General features: G+C 41.1%; 1 protein-coding gene across 3 annotated transcripts in view; it reads right to left on the bottom strand.

The window, feature by feature from the left end:
- Window positions 1–13,094, bottom strand: part of CTNNBIP1 (catenin beta interacting protein 1) — a 61,918-nt gene that overhangs the window by 28,520 nt on the left and 20,304 nt on the right. For all 3 annotated transcript variants that reach the window (XM_077837378.1, XM_077837377.1, XM_077837376.1), the window contains 3 exons: window positions 9,412–9,507; window positions 2,451–2,572; window positions 506–596 (listed from right to left, as the gene is read on the bottom strand). In XM_077837378.1, coding sequence (XP_077693504.1) covers window positions 506–596; window positions 2,451–2,546 — 187 coding nt within the window. In that variant the 5' untranslated portion in view covers window positions 2,547–2,572; window positions 9,412–9,507. The remainder of the gene's footprint in view (window positions 1–505; window positions 597–2,450; window positions 2,573–9,411; window positions 9,508–13,094) is intronic.

Below are 13,094 nucleotides of genomic sequence, written 5' to 3'. Positions count from 1 at the left end.
CAGCTTTTGCCTCTTCAGAGAATGAAGATGCACCAAATTATGACAATGGCCAGTTTTCTGTGGGCTGCAAACCCTTCTGCAGTTCTTATCAATTCAAGTGACGTCTCCCTTATTTGAGACAAAGTCAGATCACTTATCTAGCCATTGACAGAGAGACATGGAGAGACAGATGCATACTCTTTCTGATGGTCAATCATTGTATCTGAATTAAGGTTTCCTTTTTGTTCAACATGTACAACATCCAAAAATATGCATCAGACCAAAATGCCTCAGGAACAGCATTAGCTGGAAATGAGTTAAAACTAGTTTCAGGTACTATACCTCCCCTCTATAAAGTAGTTTTGCCAATTGGGGGGTGGGGGTGTGAGGGGGGACTTAGTCATTTTTCTCTTTTTAAAGACATTTTTTTCTTTCCAGTGTTGCTGTGTGAAAGCCCTTTTCAAACAGGAAAAACTGCTGTACAGATTGAAAGCACTGGTAAATCTTCCCCTTTGCTGGTACTCACCCTGATCAATAGAGTGCTGAGGAAGCTGGCTAAGTTGGCTATTCACTACACCTGCATACGTCCGCAAGAATTCTTCTTCACTGGCAGTCAACTGGGAAATGTGCAAAAAATGAAAGGATGAATAGCAGGAAACAGACTATTGACAAATACCAGTGCCTTCTCCATATCAGTCCATGTACAATTTTAATTTAATTCATTTAAAGCATCTAACTCCAATTGGACCCAACTCCTTCCTTGCTACCATATTCTGATTTTTCAGACTCTTACACTTCAAAAGCAGAGAGTACAATCCCACAAACCATACTCACTTGAAAAGTGGACTATCACAAGGATGGATGGAATGACTTTTCCTTTCCTCAGTGTCTTCAGATTTATATCCTCACTGCGCAAACCTAATTGAGGTTAATTGTACAGTATACCTGAAGGCATTTTCTGACCTCTCGTATGAGTACCCTACTACTGCTGATGACATGCAAGATGGAAAGAACTTAACTTGAACATTAGAGCCCACAGCAAATTTGTGGTGCTGCTCTTAGAAGGGACTTCTTTTTATTTGTTAACTGAGTGAATTGTACATAGAAAACAGTGGGACCCAATCAATAAAGAATCCCACAATCCAGATCTTTTTTTAATCAGACCCACTTCATCTACAATTTTTAATTTTACGAATACTATATGAATTCCCTAAAAAATTATGAAAACTATAAACCTATTTATACAAACTTGGGTGCATGAGCCATGTCTATATTCACAGCAGCCCTGCTCTTCTAGTGCTAGAATCAGTGATCTCTACATGCACTTAGACCTTGGGTCAGTTAGCAGTACCCCTAGAATCTCATCCAATCCCAGCTCATATAATGCGATAGAGTAACAGTGGCAGATGCACGAATCCATCCACTCGCAGATTGGCTTCAGAGCTACCATCAATAATTACTTCCTTTAATTTTCTAGTTTATTACAGTATTTAGAAAACTTGGTAGGTAGTTTTCTAAAGACGACAGCAAAAATTCAGGCCCGATTTCAACCACTGCACACTTCACAATTTATTTTTGGCCTAAGCTTCATCTCTGGATAAATCAACAGTGGCCAAAACAATTTGGCAAAAAAACAGACCATCCCCTGCCCATGCCAATGAACGTTATTTCAGAAATAAAAGAAAGTTAGGGCTTGTCTACATGGTGCTTTATTCCCCACTAGAGAAGTGTCACTTTTAGTCTGTGATATGCCAGTGCAGAGTAATTGGCCTGTATGGACCCTGCCCTGCTGCTGTGCACTACAAGTTCCCTAGTGTGCATTAATGTAGTCCCATTTCAAACAGTACTACATGAACTCGCACTAGGGAAACTTTTTGTGCACACCAACAGGATCCACATAGGCCAGTTAGTGAACAAAATGCTAGTTCACACTAAAATGAACACCCCTCTGGTTAGAGCTAAAGCACCATGTAGACAAGCCCTCATGCACTGAAGGCCACTGTGGCCTGCTCAAATTTAAATCGACATAGCTACGATATTCAGAGTGTGAAAAGTCCACACCTTGAGCAGCCTAGCTATGCTGACCTAATGCTCTAAGTCGATGCAGCCACACTGATGGAAGAATGCTTCTGTTGACCTAACAGCCATTGCTCAGATAGGCATTGTTCCTACAATGATGAAAAACCCCTTCTGCTGCTATAAACTGTGTCTCCACTAGGGGGTTATGCTGGCATAGTTACAATGCCATAGCTATCCTGCTGTACTCCCTGTACTATAGGCATGACCAAAATGTGTGTTGCAAGAGTGAATTCCAGAGCAAGTGGCCCCTCCACACATCTTAAAAGAATTTGACGGCGTTTAACCCTGGCGACAGGGAATGGGAACATCCCAGTTGGCCACAAATTCCATGACGGGGTGGAAGAAGGTGGCGGTTATGTTCTGATACTTTTTCAGAACTCCATTAAACTTACATTTGATCCCATCTTCCTAAGCATGAGCAGAACTCTCACTTTCTGTTGGATGTACATCTCCTCCGGACTCTTCCCGGGGACGCCCTCACGGTTCATTCCCCTCCTCCCAGCTCCTGGGACTCCTGCAGATGTAACAAAACCAGAATGAAGTGAACTGATAGTTATGGTTTGATATGCATAACTGGAGAGTTCTATTTCCAAAACACCTATTTTTCACCATAGGTCAAAATACTTCATAAGTTGGTTTGACAACTAGGCTGGGATGGTTTGGTAATCTAACTTCTGACAGGCAGGAAGAGGCCCAAGTCATTCCATTGTAAAAAGCAAACCAGACAGTGGATTTGGAAAATAAACCCATCACAAATCTGGCAGCAGGAGCTGGCTGAGCAGAGTTTGCACCCCCATAATACTTGCACCACTGACTGTGGTTGGGGAAGGGCACAGAGTAGCTAGGTATCCCCTCACACCAAGTATGTGGGATTAAATTATACGGGCAGAGATACCATGATAGAAAAAAGCTCATCTACTGACCTCATGACTGAGGGCAAGGAAGCGTTTTATGGAAATAGCAGTTGGAGATTTACATCCAGTGTGTGTGCTCACAGTAGCCCTCCATTTTGTTGCAGGAGTAGGTGGAAATTGCTTAAATTCCATAATCTGACATTTTTATCAACCCACAGAGTAAATGTTTTCAATTATAATCCACAACTCCTATGAATACACACACTGCATGTCAGTTCATTCAGAGTCAAGGTTCAGTAAATTCTTAACTACAAGATGTTCTGAAAATTAAGATGCTTCACACAATATTCACTCACAAAATAGACTAGGAAACTAACAGCTACTGTGTACCAGCTCCAGACCTGTGCACCACAGAAACTTAATCCCCTCCAGGGAATTCCTTCATGGAAATGCAAGCCTGGTATTGCTCCACACTGCATATCTAGCAGACGTCCTCAGTCCTACCTTCTGCAGTTAGTTTTCACGCTCCAAATTCAGCCCTGTGCTGAGTTGTCAGCCTTATGATTCCTGGCAGGTTTCAGTAATCCAGGGAACACATCAGACTCATCAAGGCACTACTGCTAAAGACTTTGGAGCACCAGGTTTAGACAAGCTTTTTTATTTATTTATTTATTTTAAGCAAGTCAGACTTCTCCTATTCTCCTTGATTATAACTTTTAAAGAGGAAAAGTAATTAGGACATGGAAAGAGTTCAGGTTACATATTGGCATTCCTGGATGACTCAGTAATTATTGGTTTCAGAGTAACAGCCATGTTACTGTGTATTCGCAAAAAGAAAAGGAGTACTTGTGGCACCTTAGAGACTAACCAATTTATTTGAGCATAAGCTTTCGTGAGCTACAGCTCACTTCATTGGAGTGAGTTTGTGGGGGGGGAGGGGGGGGGAGAAGACCTGGATTTATGCTGGAAATGGCCCACCTTGATTTTCATACACACTGTAAGGAGAGTGGTCACTTTGGATAAGCTATTACCAGCAGGAGAGTGAGTTTGTGTGTGTGGTTTTTGGAAAGGGGGGGGATGAGAAAACCTGGATTTGTGCTGGAAATAGCCCACCTTGATTATCATACACATTGTAAGGAGAGTGATCACTTTAGATAAGCTATTACCAGCAGGAGAGTGGGGTGGGAGGAGGTATTGTTTCATGGTCTCTGTGTATATAATGTCTTCTGCAGTTTCCACAGTATGCATCCGATGAAGTGAGCTGTAGCTCATGAAAGCTTATGCTCAAATAAATTGGTTAGTCTCTAAGGTGCCACAAGTACTCCTTTTCTTTCAGTAATTACTCAAACTTAAGCAGTAGCTGTAACAGAGAAACCTCACCACCCACTTTATTTCAGTACTGCCAAGGTGCTAGTAAAATGCAGGCCTGATATTTAGCTAAAATTTCACCAACACTACTTGAAAAAGTTCCCAGTGGGAGGTTCTGCATTGTGCTAATTTTGATGTAGATGGCTATGTTTGACAACCAGCAACTGGTAAATATGCAATCTTGACTTCGTTTATAATGGAGTCAACAGATGCTTTCGGAGAGCGCAGAAAAACAAACACAATCCAACAACATAAAAAAATTATAATTTCTTCTCTTAAAAAGGTAGAATAGTTTTTCCATTAAAAATGTGAGTAACTTTATAGTGAAATGGCACACATTCCACTGTTCTGAACTGTGAAAAGAAAGTGAGCAATGGAGACTAAATACGCATGTGATGAGACAGGCAACAATCTAATTAAAGCATTTATACTAATTAACCGATCCATATGACACTGTGAAAAAAGTGTGCAAGTAGTTCTGAATCACTCTCCACTGCATAACTGTGCAAAGAGGTGATTTTATCACTAGTGAAAGGCGCTGGATTGGCAGCCAAGGAGATTCAATCCTATTTATCCTGTGAAAAAGCAGACAGCAGCAGCACAAGTTTCTCCCACTTTATCCCACCTAGATGCCTAATCTGGATGGACAGTTATCTGCAGTGTGCATCAAAGCACTGCACAGGTAAGATTTGTACTACAAGACCCATAATGGGCTTCACACAGTCTTCTGCTCTTCATACTTCTAGAACTCGAAGAGCCTCACCTTGAAATTTTTTTGCCCCATTCCTTTCGCCTTCATTTTGTATTTATGGTTGGAAAGCTCTTTTAAAAGGAAGGGTTTTGCAGAGAGTTGAAGTTGTAGAATAGCATGAGCATTGCACTGCTGTGTGGGCGAGCCAGCTGACACTCATTTTTGCTGTCTCAGCTTCTCCAAACTACACAAGTCAGTCATACTATAAGGCCACAGGAGCAAACAGCAGTGCAGCTGAGCAATGGCACAAATTAAGAATCAACATACCTGCTGCGTAACTAATAAATTCAAGCCATTCGGATTCAGTTACAAGTAATTAATAAATAAATAAATGACAGAAATGCAATAATTTGCGGACTGTAAAGCCCACCTGCTATAATCATAGGGGAGACCACAATACTTGATCCTACAAACTAACATGATTTTGAAACAAGTCTGATCTTCACATCATTGATCTTAAAAAGTACAGATATCGGATATCTTTGGAAATTCATGGATGACATCTTAACTGGCTAGGATGAGATCCAGAACCAAATGCCATCTTAACTGCTGTACCCTTATATTAATTCACTTTTTAAAAAACATTCTGGAAACATGTCACACACCCACATTTCTTTTCTCTTCTCCGGTTACTGATTTTGGACCCTTTTTGTAAAAGGCTTTATTCTGCACTTTGACCTTTGAACCACACAGATTCTCAGCAGGTTAGATTTCAGAATACTGTGCTTGGCTTTATGGATGCCACGTTACTTTAAAGGGCTATCAAACACCGATCTACCAGTGCAGCAAGTACAGGAACAAGCATCAATAGATTGACTGGTTCAGAATCCAGAGACAAGGCCCTAATGTGGGTCAATAGTTTGAGAAGAGAAAAACAAGCAAGACCTTCAAAGGATCAACATGGGGCCAATTTCATTCACTTCATATACCAATAACCTGGAAGAAGACGACAGAGCAAGCTTGTAGCATGTCAGCACAGAAAGAGGCTTCATCTCCCCAGGTTATCAAGTGTCCCTTCATAATCTGAACCCATGAATGGGTAAATCAGATGTTTCAGTGGGGGAGAAAGCAAGAAATCTTCCAAAAATTAAAGGAGTTTAATCTCCCCACAAAAGCCAAAAAATGCCAACAAATGCTAACACTCAAGCATATTAAATTTGTAGAAAATTACATTAAATTATCTACCAGTAGGTGGCACCATAGACAAACATCAGGGAGATGCCACTTCTGCCCCACTCTCCCACCTAGAACCTGGATTTGTGCTGGAAATGGCCCACCTTGATTATCATTCACATTGTAAGGAGAGTGGTCACTTTGGATGAACTATTGCCAGCAGGAGAGTGATTTTGGGGGGGCGGGGGCGGAGGGTGAGAAAACCTGGATTTGTGCTGGAAATGGCCCAACTTGATTATTATACACATTGTAAGGAGAGTGATCACTTTAGATAAGCTATTACCAGCAGGAGAGTGGGGTGGGAGGAGGTATTGTTTCATGGTCTCTGTGTATATAATGTCTTCTGCAGTTTCCACAGTATGCATCCGATGAAGTGAGCTGTAGCTCTCGAAAGCTCATGCTCAAATAAATTGGTTAGTCTCTAAGGTGCCACAAGTACTCCTTTTCTTTTTGCGAATACAGACTAACACGGCTGTTACTCTGAAACCCCACACTTCAGTTTATCTTTAACCGTGGAAGGGTGACAACTCCTCTTTACTTTACCCCAACCTCAGAGAGGACAAAGGAAACAAAACAGGGAGTAAAAATAGAATAGGATGAAAAGGAACAGGAAGAAGATTGAAGGAAATGAGGAGAAAAACATACTAAGATCAAGGACAAAAACCAAAAGAATTGTTAGGAATACACCATTTCAAACGTCTAAATTTAGAATTCAAACAAACATTCTATACGTTTAAAGAAAAGGAGTACTTGTGGCACCTTAGAGACTAACCAATTTATTTGAGCATAAGCTTTCGTGAACTACAGCTCACTTCATCGGATTGAAAGCTTATGCTCAAATAAATTGGTTAGTCTCTAAGGTGCCACAAGTACTCCTTTTCTTTTTGCGAATACAGACTAACATGGCTGTTACTCTGAAACCATTCTATACGTTTGAAGCAGAGAAATTGAGATGGTTTGATACTAAGGACTAAAAAGAAGTGTAGTAAAAACACTTCCAACCCAATGCCATAAATGAGTTTTCCTATTCACAAGTGGTTGTGCTGGAGTAATTATAAACAATCACACCCCAAGTTTTAAGACTCCCAAAATTCAGAACTGAATCAAAGGTAAACAATCTAACAGTGTTATCTCTAGATTTGTTCTGCACTTGAGAGACCATTTACACAGTAGAGCATGTCACTTAACTTGCCTCAAACGGTAAAAAAAATATATAGAGAATTTAAAAAGCATCAAAAGTGATAAAAGGGAAAAACTAAACAGAGCCTGGTTTAGCAACAAATAAGCATGGGGGAGAATGGTGCCAGAACACAATATCCATTTTATCTAAGCCAAGAGAGGAATTGTTTGAGGTGAACCACAAGGGCATGTTGAAGAGTCATGGGATGAAACTGAGCAAAGGAAAATTTAAGCTGAGTATCAAACACAATTCCTTAACAGTGATATCTATTAGGCCATGACAACACTGAGAAAAAAAGATGCATTTTTATAAGACAGGTAATGTTGTAAAAGTCTAGTGTAGGCAGGACACTAGGATTTTACCTTGATGTAGTTGGCTAAGACACCTAAATTAGAATTTTACAAAATGTTAGCTCTCATGTTATTCATTGGTCTTCAATGGACTGATTTTCTGTGGAGAGGCAAGTTTGGGACTCCATAAGTGAACTTCTACTAAAGAAATTGCAGCAATTCGGTTAGTCCAATATTTTAGATATTAGCCCTCTTAGGTTTTTTTTTTTATGTTCATAAAGTAATTGTGTGGTTGTTCTTTTAAATAAAAAATAAGCTATTTCTCTAGTAGTACAACTGACTTTATATTTAACAATAGGAAGCAATTCTGACTCTGCCTAACAACCCTGCCTGGATGAATCTTAACTACAGCCATACCTAACACTTTCCATTGTAAGACCCTTTTTTCAGTTGCTTATAGGTCTGTCAAATTTTAGACATTCATGCCAAAGTTTTCCATGCCAGCTATTTGCCTAAGTCCGATTCATATTTTTTTTTTTTTTTAAGTATCAGCTAAAATGGCTGAGCCATTTCCAAGAATGAGGTTAAAAGAAAATATGTTGTTTTGCCTATTAAAATTCTTACAACTGTTTCATCAAGAAGTTGTAGTGCCTCCAAGCATTGGAGCAGTGACTTGAAATTTGGCAGGGGATTGCCCATAGTGTTAGGGGTATGTGCCTTTTGTTGTCCCCAGGAAATCTGGCCAAATTTGGACCAAGTTATAAGCTCCTAAAAATCACAGCATGCAAATGCTCAGAGCGGCTTGTTAAGAGTTTGGCAGCTAAGTTTCCTTAAGATTTTTGTCTTCACTGAGCATGCTCCGTCCCCACACAGCTCTTATGCATCAACCAAATTGTGCAAGCACTACTCCACCCCCCTACCCAGAGTAATAAAGTATTCTCCATTCTAGGGCTGCAGGGGCTGAGCAGATTTTTTCCTGGATCTGTTCCCTCCTGGCTGCTAGGGCCTGCTTTGGTGCTGGGCACTGGAACTAAGACCAGGAAGACAGTCACTGTGCTCTCTTCCCTGTCCACCCTCCCCAGCTGCTGCCCATGCAGTGTGGTGAAGGAAGAAGCTGCCTGACTTGAATGCAGGAAAATTAGAAGCAAAAGGGAAACAGAGCAAGAGCTGGAAAGGTAGGGGGTACGCACATACACAGGAGCAGAGAGTTTATAACAATTAGATTTCAGAGTAGCAGCCGTGTTAGTCTGTAGTCGCAAAAAGAAAAGGAGTACTTGTGGCACCTTAGAGACTATTTCATCAGATGAAGTGAGCTGTAGCTCACGAAAGCTTATGCTCAAATAAATTGGTTAGTCTGTAAGGTGTCACAAGTACTCCTTTTCTTTTTATAAAAACTAGAGCACACTCCCCTTAAGAGCCCGGAATCAAACCCATGTTTCCCAAGTCAGGATTCCTTTGCTTTCTAATAAATAAGTTGTGAATCCAACTGGCCAGCTGTGTCTCATCTTATTCTAGTGGCTGGTCTAAAGTGAATAACAGCTTTTTACTACCACCAGTTATTTTGTTAGCTCAAGTGGCAGACAGGCAGAGGGCTGTGCTGTGGGTCTAAAGATCCCAAACTTACTCATGAACCACGTGGGAGTCAATAGGGTTCAACATGATGGAATTCTGCCCCCCAACCCAGGTTCCCTTTTTAAAGATGTAAGCATATTACATACAAACACAAATACAACTTACCTGCTTCTAAAAAAAATAAACCACGCAGGATTAGATAACTCAAGCGCTCAGTCCTGATTAATGATCACAACTGGGAAAAAGTGAGACGAAAGTACCCTGTGAAGATAAAATATTAAAGAGAAATATATAAACTGAAAAACAGAAAGACAATTAAATTTTTTTTCAGAGTCTTATACCACTGCATCTAGCCAACATTTGTAAAACTGAAGACAAGCTACGTGAAGCAGAAATCTGTATAATACTGCTTATATACTTATTTCAGTAAGCGATTAAGGATAAAAATGAATCACTAAGTACATTCCTGGTGATCAGGACACACTCAAGTCTTGTTTTCTTGGGGAGTTGGGGGAGGTTTCAACCCAAGACCCGTCTCTTTGAACAAGCCAGTAACAGTGCAGCAGAATAACCAGGTGTAACCTCCTCTGGGTAAAAACAAGCATGATTCATCACTTAAAAATTCAAGGTGGAGTAGAAAATATAGTGCTTATGGCCAAAATTTATGTTTTCAATTATGCATATGGCATTTGAATGATTAATTAAAAATGCTTGCTTCTTTTGCAGCGTAATTAATGTTTCAAAAAGAAACTTTAAACATTGGCTTGTCACATATGGATTACATTATTTGATTGATCAAGATGTGGGTATTTCTAAACCTATTTTATAATTACCATTAGGAACTAGAGGTTGAGTAGGTTCCCTAAGCGACAATCGCTGGTCACCAGAGTTCAAACACATCAGGGCTAGCTCAAGTGAGATTACTGGTCATCGAACCTTTCACATAATATGGCAAAACAGTGTGAACAGCTTCTGTTCAGGACAGCTCCACAACTTGAAGCATCTCAATCATCATTACCATACAAAGGGCCAGGTTTTAATTAAAACCCTCTGATTAGAAGAGCCAATTTGTACACACCTGCACTACCCACTGAAATGAAACCTCCAGCATGGAGACCAGGGCTCTTGGTTAAGTGTAGAGATACACTTGTTATTTTCAATCAGGAGGTGAAGGCAAAATTGGAGTAGCTCAGAGTTTCTCCCAGTCAGTGCCCTGCACCATTCCATGCTGGGAGAGGGTTACGCCTGGAATGCCTGAGATCTCCTGAACAATTACACCAACTTTGTCCAAGAGAGACCAGGTCTGCAATAACTGCAAGCTTCACCCACAGCACTCTACAGTGGCCCCTCCTAGGAAGAGCTGAGAGTGGAGGAGCTATACCAACTGCTTTAAAAGACATTCATTGCGCCTCTCCAGAAGAGAGAAAATGTCTGTTATGAAAGGACTATTTAAGCCTTACCTTTCTCCTTCACTCATTAGTTCCCACTTTTCTAACCCCCTAAAATGCAATACATCCCAATGACCGATCACCTACAGCACTGACAACAGAACCATTTACAGTAACTAATTGCTCTTTTCATTTTTATAGACTTCAAAGGCATCACACCCTCCATCATTACATACACATGGAACTGTGGGAACTCCTTCCTTCAAAAAAAGATGAAAGCACAGGAACTAACCACTTCTGAAGTGCACTAATTTCTATTAACAGCCAACAATAGCACTCTCACACTGCCATTATTTATAGCTTTTTGGAAGGGTCTGGCATTTTAATGGTAAATCTGTCTATGCATATAAGCTCCATTTATCAAATAATCCATTATCAAGTAACTCAGAGAAAAGACATAACATTTTCCTGGCCAGGAAAATGTTGTATCTCACAAACTACAAATCCCACCTGAACTTAACTGCAGATTGAAATTTGGTCTGGATAAAAATTACAGCACAGTTAGACAGAAGAGTTTAACCATGGAGACCAGCTTTCAGAACAAGTGTACTCAGAAGCAGCAGCACTGTACAAGTGATGCAATCCTGGTTAGTTTCACTTTTCCACTCCGGACAGGGGTTCTCAAACTTTATTGCACCCTGAACGCCTTCTGGCAACAAAAATTACTACATGATCCCAGGAGAGGGGACAAAAGGCTGAGACTGCTGACCCCACCACCCTGGGCGGGAGAGCAGAGGAGCCAAAGCCGAAACCCAAGGTGCACCAGGTGGGGGGGGGGGGGGGGAGGGGGGTCCAAAGTTTAAACCCAAAGGCTTCAGCCCCAAGCAGGGGGCCTGTAGCCTCCATGCAGGATTGAAGCTGAATCCCTGAAGCCCTTGAGCTTCAGCCCCAGACGGTGGGGCTCAGGCTTCGGCCCGAGGCAGTGGGATTCAGGCTTCGGTCCCTAGTAAGTCTAATGCCAGCCCTGGTGACCCCATTTAAATGGGGTCCTGACCCACAGACTGAGAACCGCTGAGCTAGAGAGGCTGGGGTAAGTACTCTGTAAATAATCACTACTTCTGCTACAAAGGGCACAGGGTAACTGGAATAAACAAACTGGGATTTCACTGTCCTTTAAGAGGTGGGGTGAAGACACTAAGTCCCAAGACGTCCACTAACTGGTCCAAGATCACATAGCAACTCATGGTAGAGCCACAAATAGAACCAAGATACCCTAAGTCCCTGCTCTAACCACTGGGCAATGCTGCCTCTCACATATTTTTTAAACTAAGAATCCCGAATGTTCATCTTTAATGGACCCTAAGAAATATGATCTAAAAATATTCTGCAACAGGATATTTTGGGGGTGGGAGGGAAGATGACAACTGAGGTCCAAAATATGAGAGAACACGCTCAGCAAAACAGCTGAGGAACAGCTGAGCTACCATCAGGGCACGTAGCTTTGCTCACCATCTTAAATGTCCCAGTAGATCCATGTGCTCCACAATGATCTATCCCAGGGGCATTCTTGAGGTTGGGTAATTATCTGGTTCAATTAAGAATACTAGCTCAGAACTATGCTATTTTACGTTTTTTGTGGGAGTTGTGGGTCAGTGGACGTGCAGACTAGGAAAGGTCAGAAGGCTGTGCATTTTGCTCAAAGTCCATTCTAATTACTTGACCCTATGGGTAGGTCTATAATCATATGACAACTGCTTCAGTTAACAGATTACATACTGTGGGGGTTCATCTAGGTTCATCCCCCTCCACAGAAGCATCTCTGCGATTTCACAGGTACTGAAAACAGCTGTTCAGAGCTTCTCTTGCCAGTCAACATCACTTTTAAGGCAAGCTTCTAAATTTCTCTTTGGCTGAAAGATCTATCCAAAGCCTCATTCTTACTTTATGCTACTGCAGGTGTGGATAAGAGTAACCAAATGCATTGAATTTCATTGCTGATAGAATGTGGAAGAGCATACAGCCATTTTTCTGGTTTACACTCAAAATTCCTCTACCCCCAAGCTTACTCATATGTTTCCAAAAAGACTTAACAGTTAAGGTTATGCTGGGCCTTTTATTCTACACTTCATGTCTGACAGATTCCACAATGCAGAGTTCAGGTTGGTTAGCAGGACCAGATGACAGAATGGAAACTCTTCCCATGCCAACATTTTCTAGGCATCTGGAATTCATCCCATCCCTTTATTGTCCTCTCCAGAGGACAGTTCTCTATCAAATAATGCCACTTTCATAAAGTGCTTTACACCCATAAATCTCAAGTGTTTTTCACACAGGTGAGCAATTTGTTTTACAGTTAGTAAAACAAAAGTAAAGCAAAATGATGCACCTGAGGTCACAGCCCAAGTCCACAGCAGAACTGGAAATAGTACCAATTGTCTCCCTCACACCTTATTAGTTGGA

This window comes from Eretmochelys imbricata, chromosome 18, assembly GCF_965152235.1.
Source record: "Eretmochelys imbricata isolate rEreImb1 chromosome 18, rEreImb1.hap1, whole genome shotgun sequence".
Classification (NCBI taxonomy): domain Eukaryota; kingdom Metazoa; phylum Chordata; order Testudines; family Cheloniidae; genus Eretmochelys; species Eretmochelys imbricata.
The sequence above is the reverse complement of the archived record's forward strand: the minus strand, read 5'-3'. Positions and strand labels throughout refer to the sequence as shown.